At 37.6% G+C, this 23972-nt stretch overlaps 1 protein-coding gene across 1 annotated transcript in view; it reads right to left on the bottom strand.

Annotated features, from left to right (window-relative positions):
- The window catches only part of VEGFC (vascular endothelial growth factor C), a gene marked incomplete at both ends in the record, with an annotated part of 78499 nt that extends 76629 nt beyond the window's left edge, over positions 1 to 1870 (bottom strand). The window contains 4 exon segments of the mRNA XM_080344229.1: positions 1187 to 1509; positions 1512 to 1614; positions 1618 to 1657; positions 1659 to 1870. Of these exon segments, the coding sequence (XP_080200355.1) occupies positions 1187 to 1509; positions 1512 to 1614; positions 1618 to 1657; positions 1659 to 1870 (678 nt within the window).
- Positions 1871 to 23972: the final 22102 nt, after the last annotated feature.

Here is a 23972-nt window from a genome sequence, read left to right on the forward strand (position 1 = left end):
GTCTATAACAGTTTGACATAAGTACCATCAATGTATACTACCAAAACTTGACTTCCCATGTAGTTACAGTAAAATCACCCAAACTTCTATTCAGTAAAAGAAATAGCATAGGAAAAAAAAAAAAAAAAAATCAGAATATCAGCTTAACTTTTAATCCCCACTTCCCCCTCACCCCATACTGAAATGAATAATGAATGAGCAGGGTCATGATTGCTTTCAGTAAGTATGTCAGAAATCTTCAAAACAATGAGATGAGGGTAAGAGTTGTCAGAAGTTCAGACAATCAAATGTCTTCCTAATAATGCCAGATGCTCGTACAACCACATAGTATGTATGCATCACTTCTATGCATCAGCATACCGGGAACTGCAAAACCACAAGTATCAAAGGTACTTGAATTCTGCATTACAAAACTTCCTATGCAAGCAAAAATTAACACCGAATTCTAACTATTTGTGACTGGACTCTGAGAATTTAAGCCTAACTTCCACTGTATGCCTAGGTAGAATAAAAATTTTCAGACTGGAGTGTCACTTTACACCTCCCGTCAATTCTGTTACGCAGCAGCAACTCATCCAAGGCGTCAATAACTCCAAGAGACTTTTCAACAAATGGAAAGTCTCTGGTTTTGTTGTCATCGTCTCCCCACGCCTCCTTCGCCGCTCCGTTCCTGTGCACAGCTGCTTCTCCGAGAGTTTTCCAGCCGTCCCTCCCGCGCTCCCCAGCTCGGCCCATCCCAGCTCGCCGCAGGACCCCCTGCATGTTAGCTCCGGGTACACCCGCGACCCGCCGGCTGGGAACGCTGCCGGGGCCGGGATCGGCTGAAGCCGCCGGGTCGCTGCCCTGTCCGAGCCCCGCTGTAAACGGCGGGGCCGCGGCCGGGATCGCTCCCTGCCGGGCAGCCCCAGCACCACGGCAGGAGCAGAGCCCTTCGGCTGCCTCTGCCGATCAGGTGTTTTGCGTTTCGTTGAAAATACACTGGTTCCCCGTGTAACCTTCCTTCCAGCAACCCTGAAAATCCAGACTTTTTTCCTCTCCTTCCCTCGCTTTTGAAGAGCCCCCCACTGAAAATCGCTTCTCCCAATTTTTTTCCTCGTTGGGATTTCCAAGCGATCCGTTCAAACGCACTCGGAGCCACAAGCCTAAAAGGAGTGAGCTGGCATCTGCAGCGGGGGCATGGGCTTACCTTTGCCTCCCCCACGTCGGGCTCCTCCTCATAGTACCCCTGGCCGGACTCGTAGGCGGCGGCGGCGGCCGGCTGCCGGGGTCCCAGGAGCACGGCGCCGGCAGCAAGGCAGCAACCTAGGGAGAGCACCTCCAGCAAGTGCATTGTGCAAAGATGGCAGGGCGGGCGCGGAGAGGGGCCGCGGGGCAGTTGAAGGAATGCAGCCGAAATTATGAGGCTTCTTCTCTTCCTCTCCCCCCTCCCTCTCTCCCCCTTGCAATATCCAAGGCAGTAAAATCCGTGGGATGGAGAAGATGCAGTAGCAGCAGCTCCTAGACGCCTGCAGGAGAGTTCCCAACTTTCCCAGCCGCTTTACAAATTCTCACCAAAGTTATCCGGAGTTTGCCAGGTAAAAAACCCACCAGGAAACCGGACATCCGAGGCTGCGCTCACTCGGGAGCAGGGGAGGTGGAAAGCGCAGAGAGGAGGAGGGAAGGGAAAGAGAGAGGGCGAGCGGCAGAGCGGGACCGAGCGGCCGCTCGCACCGGGGGAGTTCCCTTCGCCCTCCCGCGCGGGCCGGGCCGAGGGGCTTCGCTCCGCGCCTCTCCGCCCGCCGCGGAGGTCTCTCCGGACGCCTGTCAGCGCCAGCGCGGCCGGGGGGTGCGCGGCGCCTGGGGCTGCGCGGCGGTGGCGGGGGCTGCGCATGGCGAAAGCGCCCTCTGCCTGCGCCTCTGCGCGGCGAGGGGGGGCCGCCGGCGGCCTTCCTCCTCCTCCTCCTCCGCTGCTGCCGCGGCGCCGCCTGCTGCTGCCGCTGCGCTGGCGCCCCGGAGAGCCGGTGGCCCCGCATCGCGGGCAAAAGGCCGCCCAGGACGCGTCGCGGCTGTGCCGGGAAGGCGAGCAGGCCCCAGCCGCCCCTGCACAGCCCGGAGGGGCACGGGCGGTCCAGCTGCGCCGGGCTTCGCCCGGCCCGCCCCGAGCCTTGGCTCCGCGAAGATGAAGCCCGCTGTAGGTCCCAGCCCCGAGGGGAAAGCGAAGTGCCCGACTTGTTCCAGCCGGCTCTGAACCCAACAGATGAAGTTGGGTAAAACGCACACAAAGCCTGTCTGAAATAGTCCAAGAAAATTTATGTTAATCCTAAGCAGTTACTTGTTGAGCAGTGTTGGCAGCTTCACTTGAGACAGTATAGCAGCTTTTTTTGGCCAGAGAGAAAGAAGATTTTTCCATATTAGAAACAGAGTAACCCAAAGAGTACTGTATTTGTAACCTTCCTATCAATAACATCCTGGAGCCATCTGTGAACATAAGTTACACCCCATTCAGAGCCCTAAATAAACATAGCATAGATACTGTGTTCCAGTCACACTGTGGCTAAAACAAAACAAACCCAACAACAACAACAAAAAGTCAAACAGTGAAACCAAAACAGATTGCACAGTGCTAACAAAGTAACACACTACAGCCTGCTTAAATCTCAGCTGTGCAAAAAGTTGTATTCCCTGTACTCTTACTTTTGCTCCATGTGAACAGCATTATTGAACCTTGTATAAATATTTAGAAAGCTTTTCAAATTGCTCTGCATCACTTTTATACATCTTTCAGTAATAAGACTGTATGGGAACGAACTGTGCGGGCAGATCCTGACTGCCTTGGCTGGATGCTGGCTCATGTTACACGGCTCTTATTCTTCGGGAATCCCATTATGTAACTATTCAGGGAACGACATTCTGGGGGTTAGGCATAAAGGTGTCTCTAGGAGGCCCTTAGGTACCTCCTGTGCTTTAAAAATTTATTATTTTCAAGATGGTATTTCAGCTTGCTGCTACATAAATTATTTTGATGCTAGGAAGTAATCACTTCACTTGCAACTAGAATTAAATCTGAAGTTTAAATAGAGCTGCATTTTAAAAGTTTTTATATTTACTAGAACATTATTAAAGCACTAGCAATTTTTTAACATCTTCACAACACAGTAAAGCAATGAAGCAAAGACATTGGTAGAATTTAAACAACACAGCTATGAAGAGATAAAATAGTGTACATAAACCAAGAAGCCTATTGTTCTTCAGTAGACCATTACAGCACTGCAGATCAAAGCATAGGATTAAAGTCTAAAGGAGAGCATAGTCCAGGATGCAAAATCCATCTAAATAGAAATACAGCATTACTAATTTGAGTTTAGCATGTTAAAATCTCTCAGAAACATCACAGACTGGTGTAGAAAGCAAGATCTTTTGCTGCACATTAATTAAACCCTTCTGAGAAATGATACACAGATAATAGTATTTCAATAACTGAGTGCCATGCAAGGAGCCCCTCTCCATAACTAAACCACAAACCAGGATGGAACGTACCACTCCTGCTGTGCCATCATAATATCAGTTGGCTTCATTATTTATTTCCCCAGTTCCCCAGCACTTTCATTCTGTCCCTTCCCCCCACCTCAATTAATAGAATATCCATCATGAGATCAAAGGCTTTATTTTGCAACAGAGCATTTCCATCAACTGCTCTCTATAGCAACTTCAAAGTGTCATAACTGAAAGCTAGTAATCATAGTCACAGCACCTCATGTCACAGTCTAACCATAAAGTTTTAAAAATTAAATGGTTGAAATCTAAGATACTTGATATCTTCTGTTTATAAACAAATATTCCGTTGGCTCTGGGACACTTAAAGATTTTCCTCACTTCAGACTGTATTTCTTTCCATCCCATAAAAGATGACTAATTTAAAGGTTTACTGATTTTAAAATAATCTTTTCTCCTTTCCCAACCACCTAACGATTAATATTGCTCTTGTCTTCGACTTAAGCAGAAATTGGCCTACAGGACAATTAAAGTTGCAAGTGGCACTCAGTATACCGATAATGACCTGACATTATACTGACAAATAACTAAAGAGAGATCTTAATACCGTAGAGACACAGGTCTAGGTCTTTCCCTGTTATGTTTCAATGGCAACAGTAGCTGTTATTGACAAACAAAGGAAATTTTTGTGTGTCAGCTGTAAGATTCCTTCAAACAAATTCTCTTGATGTTGCATTAAAATTGTGTTAGAAAAATCCAGACCCCAATCTCTTGTTCAAGTTGGTGTAACATACATCTGTCAAGCACATTCCTCTCCTGTGTCAAGACATACCTGGTATGTTACTTTCTGATATATCCTGTTTTTGAAACATGAATGTGTTTTAATACCTGTTTCCTATCTCCATTCATTAACAGTATGAAAAGTCAGAGAGAAACCACTATATGAAACACGATCTGAGGCTGGGGAATAGAAAAGAGTCAATAGCAGCAAGAAAAATCTGTAGCATGCTATTGTAATTTGGCCTATTTTCTTATTGTAGAGTTAAATGCTAATTCTGTAATTCTTTGTTAAAAGTTTTCTTTTCATGATTTTCATTTCCATTCTCCTTATATTTTTATATTTGTATTTGATTCAAACCAATCTCCTTCGCATTATCCTCTTAAACAGACGTATGGAAGCACATCTAAAATCACAGACAGCATGGCTTTCTTTTTTTTCAACACTCATAGTATTCCCAGCGAGTTTCAGTGGAATTTATATTTAATGTAAATCTCAGAGGTAGAAAACACTGTTCCCCAAGTACAGCAACTCGAAAGACTGGGGCAGCACCATTCTGGAATCATTCCAAAAGATGAAGGCACTGTAAAAACTGTTAGTCCTTAGTTTCTTTACAGATAGGATTTCCACATATTTCCTCTAATGCTTAAAAGCATGGGGGAAAAAAAAAGTATATTGATCATTGTCTTAAATATCAAAGTCAATGTAAATACTGTAAATGAGCCTCAGATTCAGTGCTAGCCTACTGGAAAATGTGCTCACTAATGCATTTTCTGCCAATAGAATCCTTCAATCCCAAGATTTATTAAACATTTCTCACCATATTTCTTATCTAACGGGGTAACCGGTTCTATGGAAGAGAAGACTTAGCTACTGAAAAAGGATGGTGCAGTGGATTTCAGGCTGTAGTCCACCTCTCTTCTCAAACCCTCTTCTTTTATGTAAAACATGATTTAGTGGAAAGATTTAGGAGTAGTTTTACTGACTACTGCGGTTTCACCGATTATGTGCATAATGGCCTTCCTCATTCCTTACAAGCAGATTTTATTTATTAATTTATTTTTAAAACAGGCTCTTATTTAGTGTTTCCTTATACGATCCTAGGAAAGATCTAAGCATGATGGTTTGAAGATCATCAAAAGCAACAGAAGTCTTTTCCTTGACTTCTATCAGGCATCCCCACTGTAAAACTTAACCCATGGGAAAGTGTTGAACACCAATCCTCCTACTTTGAGCCAGATGCTGAATTGTAGCTTTATCCATTCTTTTTCTCTAAAAATATTGCCAGGATGAATAACTTTAATTCAATGAGAAAGACATCACTGCTGCACAATAATTTTCTACAACGCTTGACCTAGCAACCTGCACTTTATTATCTAGAAATTTGTCTTTCATTTGGCATAAAAGTTGGTCCCTCTTGTAAATTAATTAACATGACAAGAATCCTTAGTCTTCAGCCCTTTGACACTGGTTGATATTCAGGGATTATGGGATTATTGGGTTTTCTTTGTTCTCAGGGATTCTCTTTCTAAACTGTTAAAAATCAGGACTATTGGCATCTAACATTAGAATTTCTCTATGCTACAGACTGGACAACTGCAATAGCATAAAAACCATTGCAACACTAACGAGTTAGTATGATGCAAAAATGGACAGCACAAGGCAGCATCTCAAGAAAGGTGTTTGAACTATTACCCAAAGCAAATCACGTATTTTTAAAGCTGCCCTAAATTTAGAATGGAGAAAGCCCTAGCACATGTTTTATTCAGTTGTCTTACATTAGGATTTTTGTCTTTACCATAGTTTTTCTTGTCTTTTATGATGTAAGGTCTCACACAAGAATGGATATGTAGAGAATATCAATTTAACATCCTCTAAACGAATTATCTCCACATAGCGATGATGTTCATTGTTATAACCTCTGACTATAAACAATAAAGTGATGGACTGTAAATTTATGCTGCCTCTTAACTGAAAGCTGTGCAGAGTCTAAATTGCGTGTAACTGAAGCCATGTCACTATATAAACAAATTTAGATTCAACAAAACATACTAGAAACTTAACAGCACACGACCACTACACATACAAACTCTTACCATGTTACATAACTTCCTGCAGTGGTCTTCCAAGTGACAATCTACAAGGTAAAGAATGTATTCAGAATCTTTTTTCCCCAATTATACTTATAAACTTTTGGCATGTAACAGAATAAAACAGTTCTATATAAATTCATTAGACGTTTCTGTGTAATTGCTGAAACAATGACAGAAACAATTATTTCTATAGAGAGATGCGGTTTCTACTAACTTTGTTCCTGCGTACCTCTTCTCCACTCGTATGCATTCTGCTGCATTTCCCCCCAACACCCTTTTTCTCCAGTGCTTTAACCTCCTGTTCAATGTTCTGGCTGCCCTTGAAAATAAGAATAAGCTAAGCCCTTCAAATGCAAGTTACTGAAGTATTAACGCTTAAAAAAAATTTTCAAACAGTATTGAAACAAATTAATTTTCAAGCCCAGAACAGTGTAATGTATTATTGCTGTTTCTGATCCTCATTTTTCCTTATTATTTAACAGATTTTCCTTACCAAAGTCAATTCTTTTCTCCTATGTAAAAGAGCCTTTTACACATTTGAACACTTACCCTTCCTTAGTCATCTTGTTTTAAGCTAAATAACATCAGTTTTTCCAACATTTCTGTATAGACATTTATTTTCTTAAGTTCTGCTTATCCTTATAACTGTAATTTGAATAATCTTCAGTTAGTCCAGTGGTTCTTTGAATGATGATGCCCAACACTGAAAAAGAGTACTTCAAAACTGACCTGTCTTGTGCAGAACAAACAGGAGCAGAACACAAAACCCCAACCCATTCTTCTGCATGTACATTCCCCTATGGCATTTTCCTATTCAGCAAATTCATGTTCAGCTTGCAATCAGCTGTAACTCTTAGATATTTTTTGAGGATTTTCTGTCCAGCCATATGTTCCCTTTCTTGCAGTTGTAGATCTGATGCTTCCAACATAAGCAAGCACTCACATTTCCCAACAGAACAGTATCCACCATCTCCCTTTTTTCCCCCCTAGTGATTTATCAAAACTATTTCCAATTCTAAGCCTACCTGCTTGTGCTGTCCTTTCTAGTTAGATCTGTAAAGCTAACTAAGTAAAAGTGTGTTCCACCTATGCCACCCTTGATTCCTTGCAGTCAGCAAATGCATTGTTAGTGACCTATTGCAATGTTTGGGTGAAGGTCAAAACTTCCCTCCCGAGGTGCTGGTTCAGACTGGAGGGTTTGCTTCAGCCTGTCTTACTGATTCAGTAACAGAAAATGCCAAAATGTGGAGACATTCAGATCTGAGATTCTTGCTTGGGCTCATCTTCTTTTTTCACATAATTGAAGATTAGCTTAAAAATGATGCAACAGAGGTTTGTGGTTTGGGTTGGGATTTGATTTAAGTGTGTCAGGACTTTTTGGGGTATGGTTTTTGAGTTTTTTTTACATTGATACACCAGGTAGTGAACTTGTGGAACTTGTTGTTACAAGGAGTGGGAGGCAGTGAGCTGTGAGGTTTAAAAACAGATCAGACAAGTTAGTGGAGATCAGAACCATAAACTCACACAAAATAGAAAAAAAGGGAAAAGAAAAAAAAAAAAAGGAGTATGACATTGCATACCTAATTCAATGAATGCAGATGCTGGAAATGTGTGAAGGAAATGGACCACGGGAGCAGACAGTCTTGTGTGCTTCCCCTAAAAGGCATGTCCAATTGCAACTGCTGGAGACAGAAAACTAGATAGACAGTCTAGACAGATGGTTTGTGCGAGCCAATAGGACAGTTCTTATATTTTGGGGAAACTGAATCAATTTCTCATTGATTCAGGTCCAAACCACAAAGTAAATTTGTTCTTGTGTTTTAGTCTTGTGTTCAGATCGCGTATACTTAGTCATAACAAAAAAACCTTATTTTTACACATCATGATTGCATCAGAAGTTAGTCCAACAGATAGGGCTGGAAGGAAGTACACAGGAAATCCAATCTGTAAAATATTCTTTATAAACTACAATGAAATGAATAAAGAGTGCTATTGCCATCACCATCGAAACTAGATTTAATCATTCTGCCTTAAAAAGAAAAACAAACACACAGATACTAGTGTATCTGTTTTGGGGATATATATCACAGAAAAAGTTAAGCAGCAGATTTTTTAAATTATTTTTTTGAACAAATGATAAAACAAAGCAAAACAACAAACTTACATACCAATTTTTCGTCTGGAAGTTACCATTACTAGTAGTTTGAATTGGCACCATGCATTACTTGGTTACTAAGGTTTTGTACTTTGCTAAACAATTTCTTAATAAAAGCATAACATGTTCGCTTCATAAAGTTGTACATTTTCTCTTAAATCAAAAGTGGTATTGTTGCTATCAGACCTAAGGATACATCCTGGGCACAAAAAATCAGAAGGATAAGGAGCCACCGTCTGTATGAATTCAAAATTCAATTCCTAACCTTTTCATTTTCCAAAAGCTGCTAAAAAAAAAAAGGCAATAACAAAGAACTAAAGAACAAAGTTGCATTGATATGCAGATTGCATCAGAAGCCACAAATAATTCCTTGTTTCACCATCTGGCCAAGAAATTTCATTTTCCTTAGCACTCAACACTGGGTGACACAGATCCTAGTTCCCTGTGATACTGTGAATGCCGTACTAATTTCCCTCCTTTATCATTAATGAATTTATGTAATAAGAGATATTCTTAGACCAGTTCTTGACTGTTTCTTCCTTTCAGCACAACCTGTTAATCTCTCTCCTTTGGCCAGTCTCTTGACTTTCAACACTTCAGGCTAGACTAGGCAGCTGACGCACACAACATGGAACCAGACCATCGCTGGGCAAAGCAGCCTTCAGTACATCACGTCCATCGTCCTTCTGGTAGCTTATCTCTTTGGAACTTGAATTTAAGCAGCTACCACTGATCTAAAAAGCGGGTAGCATGCTGGGCCTAATCTATTTTTAAAATTCCTATCCCATCACAAACCTACAGCTATACTCCGCAGGGACACTTCAACTAATCTGTCCCAGCATAGAACTCTTAAGTGCAAAGGGTAAAGCAACAGACCATTTTCACTAGCAGGTTCCAGCTGGGTAACTCAACCTATTGATAATGAATATAAGCCCAAGTGCATTCAAAACTAAAACCAACCCTAGCTCCTTAGTAAGGCTCCCTGCAGCAATGGCATCTTCCCAGGGCAACTAGCTGACCCTGATAGAGAAGGAGGAGGTAGAGAGACAAGCATATAAAATAATAAAGGTAAAATTTGCAGATGTTTATTAAAAAGATACGCTCCAAAGTGCAGTATATTACATTAAAATAATTTTCAGAGATGCACAGAAGTCCCCTTTGCTTTTTCTGCTTTAAAATTTTGAGTGGTCAAAAAGCCAGGTTTGTCATCACTTTTTGGAGCCAGATTTTGTTTTTACTCCCAAACCCAGCAGGTTAGTCATAATTGTGTTCTAGTCCCTTTCTATAACTATAGGACCACTCACAGCTGACTCACCTAAATAAGTGAGTAAATAACTCACCTGGTCATATTTCCATCTTATTTTTCAGTTCCCTTGAGATGGGACCAGTTAGGAGCAGCCCCTGTACTGTGGAAGGACTGTGGGGTGGTGCTGGGTTCAGAGCTGCCCCAGCCATGGAGGTTACAGAGGAGGTCAGACTGTCAGAGAACCTGGTAAAGCTCAGTGAACCCAAACTACGTGGCACTGCTGCAGTCTGCTACAAAGACAGCCACAAAAGAGATGGTACAAACTATACTATAGTAAAAGGTGGGGTTTTTTTGGTTTCTTTTGGTTTTTTTTTTCCCTTCTTAAGAGGGATTGCAGGTAGAAGGCATCTGTATCACCCACTGTTTGCTCTTGCGTTACCCCTAGTAAGTCTTTAATTCTAATCTCTTACAATGAAAACAGATGTTTACTGCTGGATCTTTGGAGTTCTAATATTCTAGCTGGTAAAATAAAATTTAAAATAGTCTAAAGGAATACGTTTCCACACAGCTCTGAAATGAGTATTATATTCACCTGATAAACTAAAGTTTATAGTCCACAGTTTTGCACTGAAATCTTCAGAGCAGCCAGAGGGAATTAAGAGCAATTATTAATTGCAACTATATCCTTTTACATTTTAATAGGCTTCTTTCAAATAAAATCTGTTTTTCTATAAGTGATTTTTCCTTTTCTTGCACTTATTCACGTATATTGATGTTCTATCCAAAAAGGATAAGACTCTTTTTCAGCCAAATGCAAAAGAAATGTATTCGCGTAGTGACATTAATAGCAAGGCTGTTAGTATTCATAGGAGGTCTTCAAAAATTGTTTGGGTTTTAAAACTACACAGGAAAAGTGTATTCCTTTTTTTTTTTTTTTTCTTTCAAACAGAACTTCAAAGCCTAAACATTATAGTACAGTAGCTTGAAGGTTTTTTCTACATATTTATTGTGTGACCTATTGTTTAGTTAAACTATGTAACAGATGCCTTGTTAAAAAAATAATATTGAGTGCCAGTAGGAATAAAACAACTTTTTGAGTTCAATCTACTCTCAGTCAAGGTCAAAAAGAGCTGGGACTCAGTGAGTTTTCAAAAGCTTAGCCTAAATATACAATATCAAAGTTCATAATTAAGAAGGCTCACTTCATCAGTCAGCTTCATATTTGCACAGCAGTGGAGTAATTATAACACTACTCATTCTTTCAGGTTGGCTTGAACAATTGACCTTGTAAGCAAACTCCATTTCCCGCTCCCCCCACCCAATGCAAAGCCAAACCATTTGATTTTAACAAAACAGAGCTGTCAGTTTGACATTTCAAAGCACACTTAACTGCTTTATTTCATTAAAAATATAGTTTATCTTAAAATCAGAAATTTACAGGCTATTTCTACTGATTTCTACTATGCAAAGATTAAAAAAAAAAAAAATCCGCTTGTTTGACCTTTTCTTTAGTTCAGCAGTTGAACTGTATTTGTTCTAGCCTCCACAGTACACAGAAATCCCCAAATTCATGCAAATGCCAGGATGCCTCAAGGGCACCATTGCCTTGATATTCCTCTTACATCATACCAGTATTTACTGACTCACACGGGGCCAAAGAATGTGAAATCCAAAAGGAGAATCACAATTGTTTTCAAGAGTAGTCACGTGTGCGCAGATATTCAGCAAAACTAACCACACACAGAAAGAGTAAAACAAATGGAAGAGGATCTCACGTCCCTTTTGCTGTCCCAGAATTAAGGTTCTAGTCTAAAGCCAAATGTCTGGTTGCCCAGACATTTGTCTGTAAGACCATGAAGAATGCTAGGCCCCTTCCAAAGGGGAACTCATTCTCTCTTTTTTTGGTACTTACTTTAGGACATGTACTAAAATATGGTTTATCCCTGTTGGTAATAGGGGGAGACTATATGCTGTCTTTGAGATCCCTGAAGTTACAGAAGAGAAGCCTCATGCCGAGAATCTACATTGGAAAATTTCCCTATGCGATAAGGGGATGTCGAAGTAATACAGGAGGAAACTTGGCCAGGAATTTAAGTGAAGCAAGTAATTCAACCCATGAAATTAGTCTCCAACTTGGCAATTTGACTATCAAAATAGAGCAAAAGTAATAGTGGCATACTTGATAAGAGGAGTGTTTGATTGTTGACTGACTGACTGACTTCATGCTTTCTTTTTAGATTTATGTCTTGCTCATTCTTTTTAGTTCTTTACTGAACAAAAGAAGTATTTGAAAAATATGATAGATCTCAAAGTTTAGACATGTCAGTAGGTTTTACTGAAGAACTGTAAAATTAGTGAATAAAAAAAAAAAAAATCACATAGCAATTGGTTTAAGTCAGTCTAAAAAGTTAAAGTGAACAATGGTTAGTAAATTTCCATAGGATCCACTGGTAATTCTTATTAATATCTAAAAGTTTTGCAATTTTTTTAAGCTCTTCTAATACTTACAAACTGTATTTGAAACAGTTTGTTGTAACAGAGCTGTTTTTGCTAATTCTGAGAAATTCAGAAACTAATTCTGAGCACTTTTTATAATCAGCCACTATAGACACTGAAAAGTATTATTTACAGCAGTCAAGATTTATTATTTTTTGAAAAATTACTTTTCATTGAAGAAAGGTTTTCCTCTCCATAGGACACAGTCAAAAACTAATTTATCTATACAAACATTACATCAAGAGAGTAAAATTATGTTGACTATCAGATATACTATATAGTGCAAAGTCCTTTTCCATCTCTATCATCTGTAACAGATTGTGATTCCTCAAGTCAGTATAAAGAGTTACATAGCCTGTCCAACTGTATGAACATTTTCCTAGCAGTACAATATTCACACCCGACTAGCAACCAGAATACACTCAATCAGAAATTAAAATTATTACTACTCATTTTCTGAATTTTCTGCAGTTAGAGCTCTTATAGTCAGTGATAATATCCATACAGGGGTCCGAGTCATACACAAAAGGGATACTCAAAAGTTTATTTTTTCCTTATCTGTATCTGCAGTAATCTTTTTCTTCAAATTTCCCATTTTCTCATATTACCTTACTTTAGTTTTATTTACAGACTATCATCCAGTTAAAGGCAACCTCTCAAAGCCCATGAGATCAGCCACATGGAAAGTGAAGAAACCAAACAGAAACAGGATTTTTTTTTCTTTGTATTTATCCATTAGATAAGTGCAGTTCTTTGCTTCACTGCTGGAGGAGTTCTGTACAGCTGTCCATAAAGGAGAAGGCAGAGTCAAGTCATAGAATGATTGAGATTATTTTACAGAGCCAGGATTTTATGCATTCTTTCTGCACACCAAGCTGAGCAGTGCAGCAGGGGGAAAAGACATCAAAAGTCTATCTTGTCCCAGTATAACAAATGAATACCTAAAGTGAATACTTTGACATCATTTTGCCTAACAGAGCTACCAGCAGCAAGCAGTACTGCCACAGGTGCTTTGCCACAGCATTGTGTATATCTGATTTAGGAACTGGATGCTCAGATGTCCATTTTATATTCTCAGTGCTCTCATCTTTCCTCCCATGGAGTGATTTCTGTTAAAGTACATGGATTTCTACTCGAGTCAAGTTTCCCACCAAAGACTGTCAAAATCAAGCAGAATAGGACTATTAATTGTATATTGCTAGATGATCTGAAATTCTGACTGAATTGTAGGATAAAATTTTGCCATTATAAAACATGCCATAAAGAGCGTTAGATGCTTTACAAAGAGAGAAATTAGGCTACTGATCAAACGTAGGCAAGTATGTTTTAGACAAAAGCAGGGTTGGAAAAGCAGTTGCAATGGAGCAAGAAACAGATAAAAAACCAGATTCCAGGTCAGAAAAGAAAGAAACCCTACTTTTCATTTGATCAGTATGAAATCTTTTCAAAGCAAGACTAGCATAATTATTACTAATAGAGTAACAATTTGATCTTTAAATGCCTAATTTTCAAATTCTGAGATTACTTACTCAGGGCTTAGTAGTTCCTCACCAGGAAGTTCATCCTGTAGACTTCTACTAGTGTAAATATACCCACAAGAGTCTTCAAAACCTCATGATAGGGCCTCATGGTTTAAGTGGTTTTGTTTGGTTGGTTGGTTTTTTGTTTGTGGTTTTGTTTGTTTTGGAGGGGGACAGGAAGCAAGGTGTACTTTTGGTGGTGGTAGTTTTCCCTCAAAAGACTACATATCAAAAGGTTCTGATTTTATACCTCTATCCCCAAAAAACCCAGACATCTCCCCCAGCTTTTTTTACTGCTAATCTTGTAAATCCTAAAAACACCAATTTGGATCTTTCTATTTAAAGAACCTCTCTTGTAAAAATACTAGTTTCTGAGAGAAACTTGCTATCTTGCTAACAATTTTGGTGATGGGATTAACATGTTACACATGCATCTAGCTAACTCTCTCATGGCTCCTTTAGTATTTCAGAAATAATGCATTCAAAATATTCTGGTTAGCAAAGTGAGCAGATACTGCTCAATAACTTAAGGTTACAGTTTTAACGAAGAAGAAGAAAGCATTTTTATAGGTTCATTCTTTTTGCTACAAGAGAGAGCATACACTTTTTCTTTCCTTTTTCTTGCACCGTAAGCCTCTACAACATGTATTATTGATAATCATAACTTTATAAGGATTTTTGTCTAAAATGATAAACTGCCTTGCTGGACTCTCTATGATAACAAGGATCTTGATTTTTTTATTATTATTTTTTTTTAAATGATTTGGGAGAGATTTCTATAGAACTACTATGTTTCATAGAGTATGTTAATTCCTGAAATCAATGTCTTTATCATACAATATGCACAAAACATATCCCAAGCCCATCAGGTAAAGAAGTGGGCAGAAGGGTATTTTACAAATCTGATTTCATTGTAGTTAAAAAAATATTTAACTAAAACTCACACAGAACTTCTTAAATTATATAATGGATGAACAACACAGCTAATATTAAGGATTAAAATTTATCATCACTTCATTGTCTCTTTCAAACAAGATCCAGAATACTGTTCTGCTCCCCCAAAATGGGAGAAAAGGGAAAAAAAAAAAAAAAGCATCTGAGAAAAACCAAAAACAACCACTCGACTGCGAGTTGCTGAACTATAGTTTGCTCATTGAAATCACCACGGTACTGCTTGAGCAGGTGAGAAACAGGAAGCATTTTACCCATGGTTATAAAGTCTTATAAGCTGGAAATACTCATACTTGAGACAAAGTGCATTCCTGTATCTCTGTCTCATCACAAAGGAGCTCCTTTGATTCAAAACCACAGCTCTGATCATCACTGAGCCTGGTCCAGTTATACATGGCTGATTATTTGCCCAGATCAGCTTTTTGTGGAAGGGTTTTTTCAATAATAGTCTCAGAATTTCACAAACCAGTAGAGAAACATACAGTTTCCTTACTCACAGAGCACTATGGTAGTCCCTACACTCCACATGTATTATGGAATGTTTTTTCAGCAAACCAGATGTGAAAACTCCCCACAAGTTGACCCCTTCCTTCTGTTGGAAACAAATTTATGGTTGTAGTTTAAACACCACCACTTTTCCTTTGTGTATCTCACAAGAATGAAATAAACTGAAACAAGACAACTGTGTTCCAGGTATTCTTTCATTTATAGCTAAATATCAACTATTCCATATAACTGGTCTGATTTGCAGAAGTATCAGGTTTTATGAGAGCTACTAAGTTTAGTTTCTTTGAATGCAGCATTTAGTTTCTCTAGCATTTGAGACTCATCTAAAAAAATTCTGTTCAATACCTCTATACACATTCTCACTGCAAACAGTAAACATCTACCTGTGGATGAGGAGATTCTATACTTATCCACCATAACTTTCTTGTGCAGTAAATGCAACCTGCTCAACTGAATTTATAGCAGAGTAGAAAGAGCACCAAGTGAGAACAACTGCCACGTGAGAGATCTGTTCTTCAGAGGTACTGTACTTGTAATCTCTATTTAGAATGCTGATTGTCTCTCATGAGAGAAATAATAATTTTCCACTGAATTTTTTTTCTCCTGAATTTATGAATTTAGCTGGTTTACCCCACAATAAAATTCACAGCTGTGGTAGTATTTTTTTTTTTGGTGATACCATGTATGTGGCCTTTGTCATTACATAATTAAGTAAAAAGTAGCACATAACCTTCTTTTTGTGTTAACTACAGTGGCTTATGCTTGATTTTTATTAAAAAAAAAAAAAAAAGAAAGATACAGTTGTTATTTGCCTTTTTGCCACCTGCTTGAGGTGGTAATTCTAGGAAGCTGCAAAGACTACAATTACATTATGACATTCATTATGTATTCTTACTTCAAAGAAGAAAAAAAAAGCGAGAAGTAACATATCCTATTAATCACAGAGATTTGAATCCATCTAATCTTTCTCTATGATTTTGGCTGGAAATCTATTATAATGTCAAATACTATTAGTGAAGCCTTAGCTACTCAATATATGCAACACAAGTTCTTGCATGAGAATTGACTCAACAGAGCTATAAGACAATAAAAGGGCAGCAGGGCCTGTGGCCTCTGCTCTCCAGTTCAGTAACATGAAGAAAAAGCAAATTCACTAGGAGCTGTCAACTCTGAAACATCTCAGTTCAACATGATTTCAAAGATCAAATGGAGAAGGCTAATCTTGTTTTCTAGACACTTAAATCCCATTTTCCCAGGCAGATTTACCCCCTGGTTTGTCCAAACGTGTCTTAAATGGAATATCTTATTCTGAAGTGTCTCTTTTTTTTTTCCAGTACAACAGGCACAATAGCACTGAATACATCAGTGTCACAGTTATTGTTTCCAAAGATTAGGCAGAAGGCACAAAGACATCTATGGAAAGTAGAAAGCATGTTGCTAATACTCTTACAGTACATTTATACTTCATGAAACATATTTACTTATAAATGTATTTCAGAATTTTTCAGCATGTTGTCCTCCCGTTCTCGTAATCATCCTTCATTGGTAGAAAACAGCACAAACCTTTATTAGATCTGCTGGTGTCTATAAGTTCTTCTTGCTTTAAATAAAAGATTGACAGGAGTGCAGTTTTACTAATATTTGGTGAGTGGTTTTGTACATGAAAAACATCCTGCTGTTCAGTCATATGCATGGTACCAGAGTAATTAAAATAGAATGGATAAAACATGTAGCCAAAATGTTGCTAAACATGGGTTACCTACAGAAAAATCTGTAGTTTCAAAGATTCTACAAATATGTGATCTAAATCTCTATTTTCCCCTTTTGGCATCCAATATTTAACTCAAAGTATTGCTTTATTCTATTCTAAAAATTTGCTTTCTTTGTTTCCATGATTTTTCTCATTTCCCTTCAGCACGATCTTATTTTCAATTCAAAGACCAAAATGTTAAAATGAAGAATCTGTTGTACTTAATTAGCAGAAAAATTTACCAAGTTTTAATCTGTGAACCTGACTCAAGTCACAGTGTTATTAGAAGTTCTGCTTTAGGTACAATTTAGAGCCTTGTTTTCATTATTTGGTTAAAAAAAAAAACAACCCAAACCCTGATATTTCAATACTAGTAACCTCACGGAGAAAGTTTAACCCCTAGTGGTTTACTTTTTAGGCAGAAGAGTACATGATAAAGAAATCTACAGACATTTTGCTTTCCAAAATTGATAGCAACATAGCTCTAGCATTTTGTGTTACAAAAACAATCTCTTAATTCTCCATCAAGTTCCATCCTGTATTGAAAGCAAGGGAAGTGCTCTTTTTCCAACTTGGCATACTCAGCTACATATCTTCTCATTTCTTCATTCTATAAGAATGAAAATGTAATTTAAGGACAAGATGAGGCTTACAGTGAGTTGATTCTGTCATTACAAAAATGCTTTCTTTTCCATTTAAACTTATTTTGAATAGAACAAAGCAAGCCAAGAATCTAGGCAGATAATACTATTCTAACAAACAGCTCCCACAAAAATACTTCTTTTTAAACTGTGGGAGCTTACAGGTATGTGCATTCAGAAAGGGAGAACAAGGCTTAACTGATTCTTTTCCTTCTGTTCAAACAGGACTTTTTCTTTTTTCTTCCCCCTCTAATCAAAACTTCTGGAGCAGGGAGACAAACTCATTTACAGCTATATGCATCTGAAAATATTTATATTTATTTATGAAAACAAAATGCACTAAAAAAGCAAAACTATTCCTCCTTCCCCAAATAAAATATGTAGCTTAATGTTTTGTTCTATCTTGCAACACTGAAGAAGAGGATCAGTAATAACAAATTCTGTGTAACAGGGGAAATTGGCTATAAATGGAGGATTTTTCTCCCCAGATACCCAGTATTTACTAAGCTATGATTTTTTTTTCTTCAAAAGAAATATAATAATTCCTCTTTGAGCATAATATAACCACAACTTTTTAAAGAAGATTTAATAGGGTTTGCAAAGCCACAAAACTTCATGAGAAGCAGAGAATTCACAGCAGCCTCTGTAAAACTCACACAATACAGCTAGAGATGACTACCAGAAACCTGCAGCAAGCCACTACAGAGCACGGACCAGAAACCAAATGCACACATTACCAAGTTTCTTTTCCTTGGTAACACATAAAATGTCATCTTTACCTGAAATGACAGTTCATATATAATAGAGTCATAGATTTCAAGATTATGCAAAACACACCACTCATTTCTATCAGTAGGTAAGTATTGTTACATGACAAAGCACATAAGAAGCACAAATTGAGAAAGATGAAAATCAATTATTTTCAGGGGTAATGGACAGTGTACCACCTTAGCCCACAGACTTAAGGTCCAGGAGCTTGCAAGATTATACATTTAGTTATAAAATTTCATTTAAGTAATTTAAATGACATTGGTTTGACCAGACAGAGAAAAAAAAAGTGAAGTGTATGATTTAGGGTTGTCAAGAAAGTGTAACACTAGCCGAGAATTGGTTTGTGTGGATTCTGAAAAAAATTCCCTGAAAGGAATTTGGATTTGGGACAAAAATATTCTGGCCATTAAAAATAGGGAAAATGCAATGCAGAAACAAATAAAAGTATTAGGCAGAATAAAGAGAACTAAAACTAGTAAAAAAAACCTCAAAGAAACAAACAAATACAAAACAAACCCCAAACCAACCAACTATCAAAAAACAGAAAGTTATTTTGGTTAAGACAAAAGCAAAAGAAAAACGCCTCAAACCCCCAGCAGCTGACAGATGAAGAGATCTTTATCTTCCCTGTTGAAAAAAAAAAATTAAAAAAAAATGCATATCTATCTATCTATCTATCTATATATATATATCTCAACTATTTAATCTCTCTTATTGCCATAGTATTCTAACCTGAATTACTAAGGAATGAGAAGTAAGCAAGAGAGGAGACAGGAATAATAAAACCAGTCACTAAGGCAGCATATATCAAATGAGATGAGTTATTTTACACATATGTAAGAGATGCTACTAGAATTTTCATTGTTTTCTGTTTTTAAAAAGTAAATATGAAATACACATTGTCCAAACAGAATAAGTATGAAAACTTTGTAGAATGTCTATGAAGGGAACCAGTAGGGACCTGAAAGAATCCAAGCACATATATTTTAAAAATGCGAAAGTCTGTTTGATGCAATTTTAAAAACTCATTTAAAAAACAGCCTACCAGATCAACATATAATTGCCTTTGTAGATGATACAGCCTCTATAGGTTGAGAAATGTTTAAGAATTCTTGTATCATTTGTACCTCTAAATAAACTGTCACTGCATACAATCCCAACCTAACAGCCACCAGAATACACAATAGCCTGCACCACTCCCAAAGGGAAGATTTTTTGCAATAATAATCCACTTGACCCAGAAGTGATTGAGAAGCAATAAACACCAAACACATAAAGCCTTCTTCAGACAGCTGTATCCTCAACATAGTATGTCTTTTTCAAGGAGAAGTTTCTTTTCCAGAGGTAAACTCTGACATAATGTACCAAATGTTTTCCTACTTTCTGTTCTCCTGTTAGGTACCTTCAAATATTTCTGAAATAGATGTGACTTGTACATTGAGTGAAAATACTGGGGAAAGAGAGTTTGTCTAACTTGCTATCTGACCTTTCCAATGAGCAACAGCAGGTGCCTGGGAAAGATGAAGGCAAGCACATAGCTAAACTTCCATAGAACATTTTATAGATCTCAGCAAGATGCAGTTCAAAAACTTCTTGAGCAGAAATGTGTTGGTTTTTTTTTGTGTGTGTGTGGTTTGTTTGTTTTTTCTTGTTGTTGTTGTTGTTTGTTTTTTTACATAGTAGTTCTAAGCCAATTTTTCTTCCAGGAATCTGAACCATCACCCCTTGACTTGAGATCATGTGAACTTTCACTATGACACCATGTGACAGCTTAAAAATATATTGTGTGAAGAACCATCTTCCTTGGTTTCTTCTGAATACCACTGGTTTCATTTTATGCCTCTCATTCTTATAGTGGAACTGAAATCAATCCCTATCCACCTTCTCCTCTACACTTCTGATTTTGTAAACTTCCTTCCATATACCACTTAATTTTATCTTTTTCCCTGAAGGTTCCTATTCAGTGCAGTTTTCTTCATGCAGAAGATAGTTTTGTACTCTTGATTATCTTTTCCATCCTTCTCTAAACCTTTTTTTCATCTGTAACTGAAATGAAGAAAAAGGATTACATACAGTTCTTATATGTTTGTTGCAGCTTTAAGTAATCATAGTGGTGATTTCTATTTAATTTCTTTATTAGATTCCAAATAATTCTTAACAATAGTTTCTTTCTTTATTACTAATCATTGAGTCAAGGAATATTCCTTGTATGATTAAAAAAATTTACTCCTGAAGAGAAATCTAAAGAAACAAAATCTAAAAACAAGCAACAAAATGCTTTCATATTGCAATTCATACCGCCTTTTATGGTAAGCCTATGGCTCACTGTGAAGTTACAGAAGCTATACTTCAGAATTTAAAAGTAAAGATTAAGTGATGTTTTCAAAAAGTGCCTAATTTGCTAATATCAGAAAATCTGCCCTTGCTAAGAGGTAGTTTTAGTGTTTTCAGGATACCATTCAAATGCTGCAATGACTCATTCTTCTTAAAGTCTTATCTAACTGCTACTGACCATCCAGAAACTTCTTATGTGCAAAAGTCTCTTATGAAATAAAGACACACTAATGCTTCAGACCTCCACTCTGTGGATAAGAAAGATAAGAAACTCTGTTATAGCACCTAAAGGGGGTTATCAGTACTGCTGCTGCTAGAATAAGATTGGATGCTGCTGTTCCTGTTCTCTCTTTTCCCCACTGCCATACTGCATTGAAAGCATTTTGCCATGTAATAAACTTATATTAAACCCCTGAAAGAATCAGTTCAAGAAAAACACACTTTCAGTAGCATTCACCTTCTGTAAGGGCTGAAGGTGATGTACTAGTCAGCGTATCGGAGGCAGTTTTGCCTGATGAGCAACTGACAGTGATATCTGTCACAGTAATTCAACTGACAGTCATTTCTGGAAAATTAAATTCATAGCCAGAGATGTGTATATGTAAGATAAAATATTCAGTTAGGTTTGTGGTTAAGATGTCATTTGCTGCTGCCAGCTCTCAAAAGATTTATGGTTTTCAGTTTGAGTTCTCCGTTATACCATAAAAAGACAATTGCTACAAATCTTCTAGTCAGACCTAGACACTCTTTTTAAAGATGTTCCAGGTTACAAAACACAACATAGCAAATTATTCCATACTGTACTATGCTGGTCTGTTCAGATTTAAATTTGGGAAAACATAGTTTTTCCTTTTTTTATTCATTACTCATTAGTACTATGTGTATTTTTTAAATCAAATGACCTTGGTCTCATAGCTGATAAAATACAAAATGTGTGGCAAGGATTTGAAAGACATATTACCCTTCTTTTAGGAGTTAAAGGCATGTATATGTCATATTTACTAGTACTTCTTGGTATCAAAATACTCACCAAGAGAGGCTATAAAATAGAAAATGTTTGTTACTGTTTAAGCCCACAGCACTCAAACTTAGAAGTAATGTAGACTCTGAAATTTCAGTATGCTTTTAATCGCATCCATCTTACAAGTTCTGTGCACCCCAGATAAGAACTCTAACTATATTAATTACCAAGCAGCCAGTTGCTGCTTCCTGTGTTTGTCACTTTTCTGCTTCTCCTTTTCAGCTGCCCCACATGGAACATACATGCAAACACAGTTTAAATAACATTAACAGATCTGTATACACTGTTGAATTAGCAAACTGATTTGCTGAAGAAGTAACCAACAAGCAGGTAATAAGTCTCATTTTTACAACTCTTTACTTCTTGGTTAGTATTTCAGGTGGCTCTGAGGTTCTAATCAACAAGAATGGTTCTGAAGTAAATACTAAATCTGTAAAATTCTAGACGTGAAGTATAATAAAAGAAAATAAGTCAAGAGCTTCTATTACCATTTTGGAATCATACAGTATAAGGTACCAGTACATTTAAATATATGTCAAACTAAAAATTATGCAATACTGACCAGTATGTAAAGTGTTTTATGATGGCAATGTCTGTGGTCATTACTGAAATTTATGAAAGTTTTTCCACTCATTTACTCTATTATAACCATTTAAGAGTAACTAATAGTGACTACAGTTCTCAGAAGGAAAATGCTCAGGTGATGTCTTCTTCCAAAAATTAATTTCACAACCTATTCCCTTGGCTGAGATTACTGTATATTGTATCGCATTCTACTTGCTCTTCCATAAGTTGTGCTGTTCCAGAGGAAGGCAGATGTCGTAAACATGTGATTGCTGATGAGTCCTTTCTTACTTAGAAGGATATTGCTAGAGGGTTGAGTGCGGGAATTTTAATTTGTCAATAAGGCCTAAAATACTGTCGCAGAGGCAGCAGCATCTAGGATGGTGTATTTTTCCTTTGTGCTGCAGAGCTCCTAAACCAAACTGACAAGGAAGACTTTATTTTATTTTTTTTTTCCCTAAATCCAACCATGAGAGGACTGAAGGACTGAACCCTCCATGTCAAGGACCTAAACAGCAAAATTTTATGTATAGCTTGCTGAAGAGGGTAAACAGGTGCCCATGTCACAAGATACTGGAAAGGAAAAGTGATTCCTTCCAGTTAATTTTCTCTTTAGACTAAGATGAGAGGAAGCGGGGAAGGGAGAAGAAATGCTTTTAGCCATTCTGGATGCATCATGCTTTCCCTCTTTCCATAAAGCAAGGAAAAAAAAAAGTGCAGCATAGTTTGAAAGCATTACAGCATTTGAGAAAACAAGCATTTATTCGATAAACAGATTTGGATACTGATGATTTCTCTCTCCTATGTCTGAAAGAAATAAGAAAGAACTCATACACAGAAGCCAGAGGTGTAAGCAGGTGGTACATGGTCAAGAAGGCAATGGGCAGGTCTGCTAAGAAAAAAGAATTCACTCCTGCTAAAAGAAAACATCAGCCTAAATTCAGGGTATCATCTACCTAGAGGTTTATCTCTGCTGGTGCTTGATAGGAAATCATGGTACAGTTTTGTAATGGATGAAGTATTAGGCTACCAAAATAAAAAGACTTTTTAGCAATCCTAAATGAGTAAATGATTGACTCTGTTTTTATTTGATAACCACCATAACAGTGGGACAGTGTATGGTCTGTATAGAACAAAATGGAAGAGAGGACAAAAGAGGATAAGACTTTGAAGCTGCCTATCAGTAATACATGTGGGAACATACCATGCACCATATAGCAGGAATTCAAAGAATAAGGCACTTATTCAGATATCTTAAAGTGTTTGTAAGAGGGAAGTCCTAAAATTCACCTTAAAAATCCTCTCTTTCTGCAAATGCAGAAAATAATTCATTGGAATCTGTTTCTTCTGAGCTTCTGACCATATTTTCCCAATTCTAATGGAAACAAAAGTATAAACAGCTAGAAAGAAGTTATACTGTGAGTGCAAGAGGTGGTAAATGCAATGTAAACACACACACTAAGAGCATAATGAGAAAAATGCAATTGATTCAAGTACAGACTCTCCCTCACTCTATTCTGGTATTGTGTTTTCTAATTCTAAGAGTCTGAGATAACAGAACTGAAGATGTGAAGAAACTTTTTCAAATCACCACCATGAGATGATTTACTATATATAAACCATTCGTAAATATATAAAAACAAAATATGGTACAGCATTGAGTAGACAACTGGG

Source organism: Nesoenas mayeri (genome assembly GCF_963082525.1).
Source record: "Nesoenas mayeri genome assembly, chromosome: 4".
Classification (NCBI taxonomy): domain Eukaryota; kingdom Metazoa; phylum Chordata; class Aves; order Columbiformes; family Columbidae; genus Nesoenas; species Nesoenas mayeri.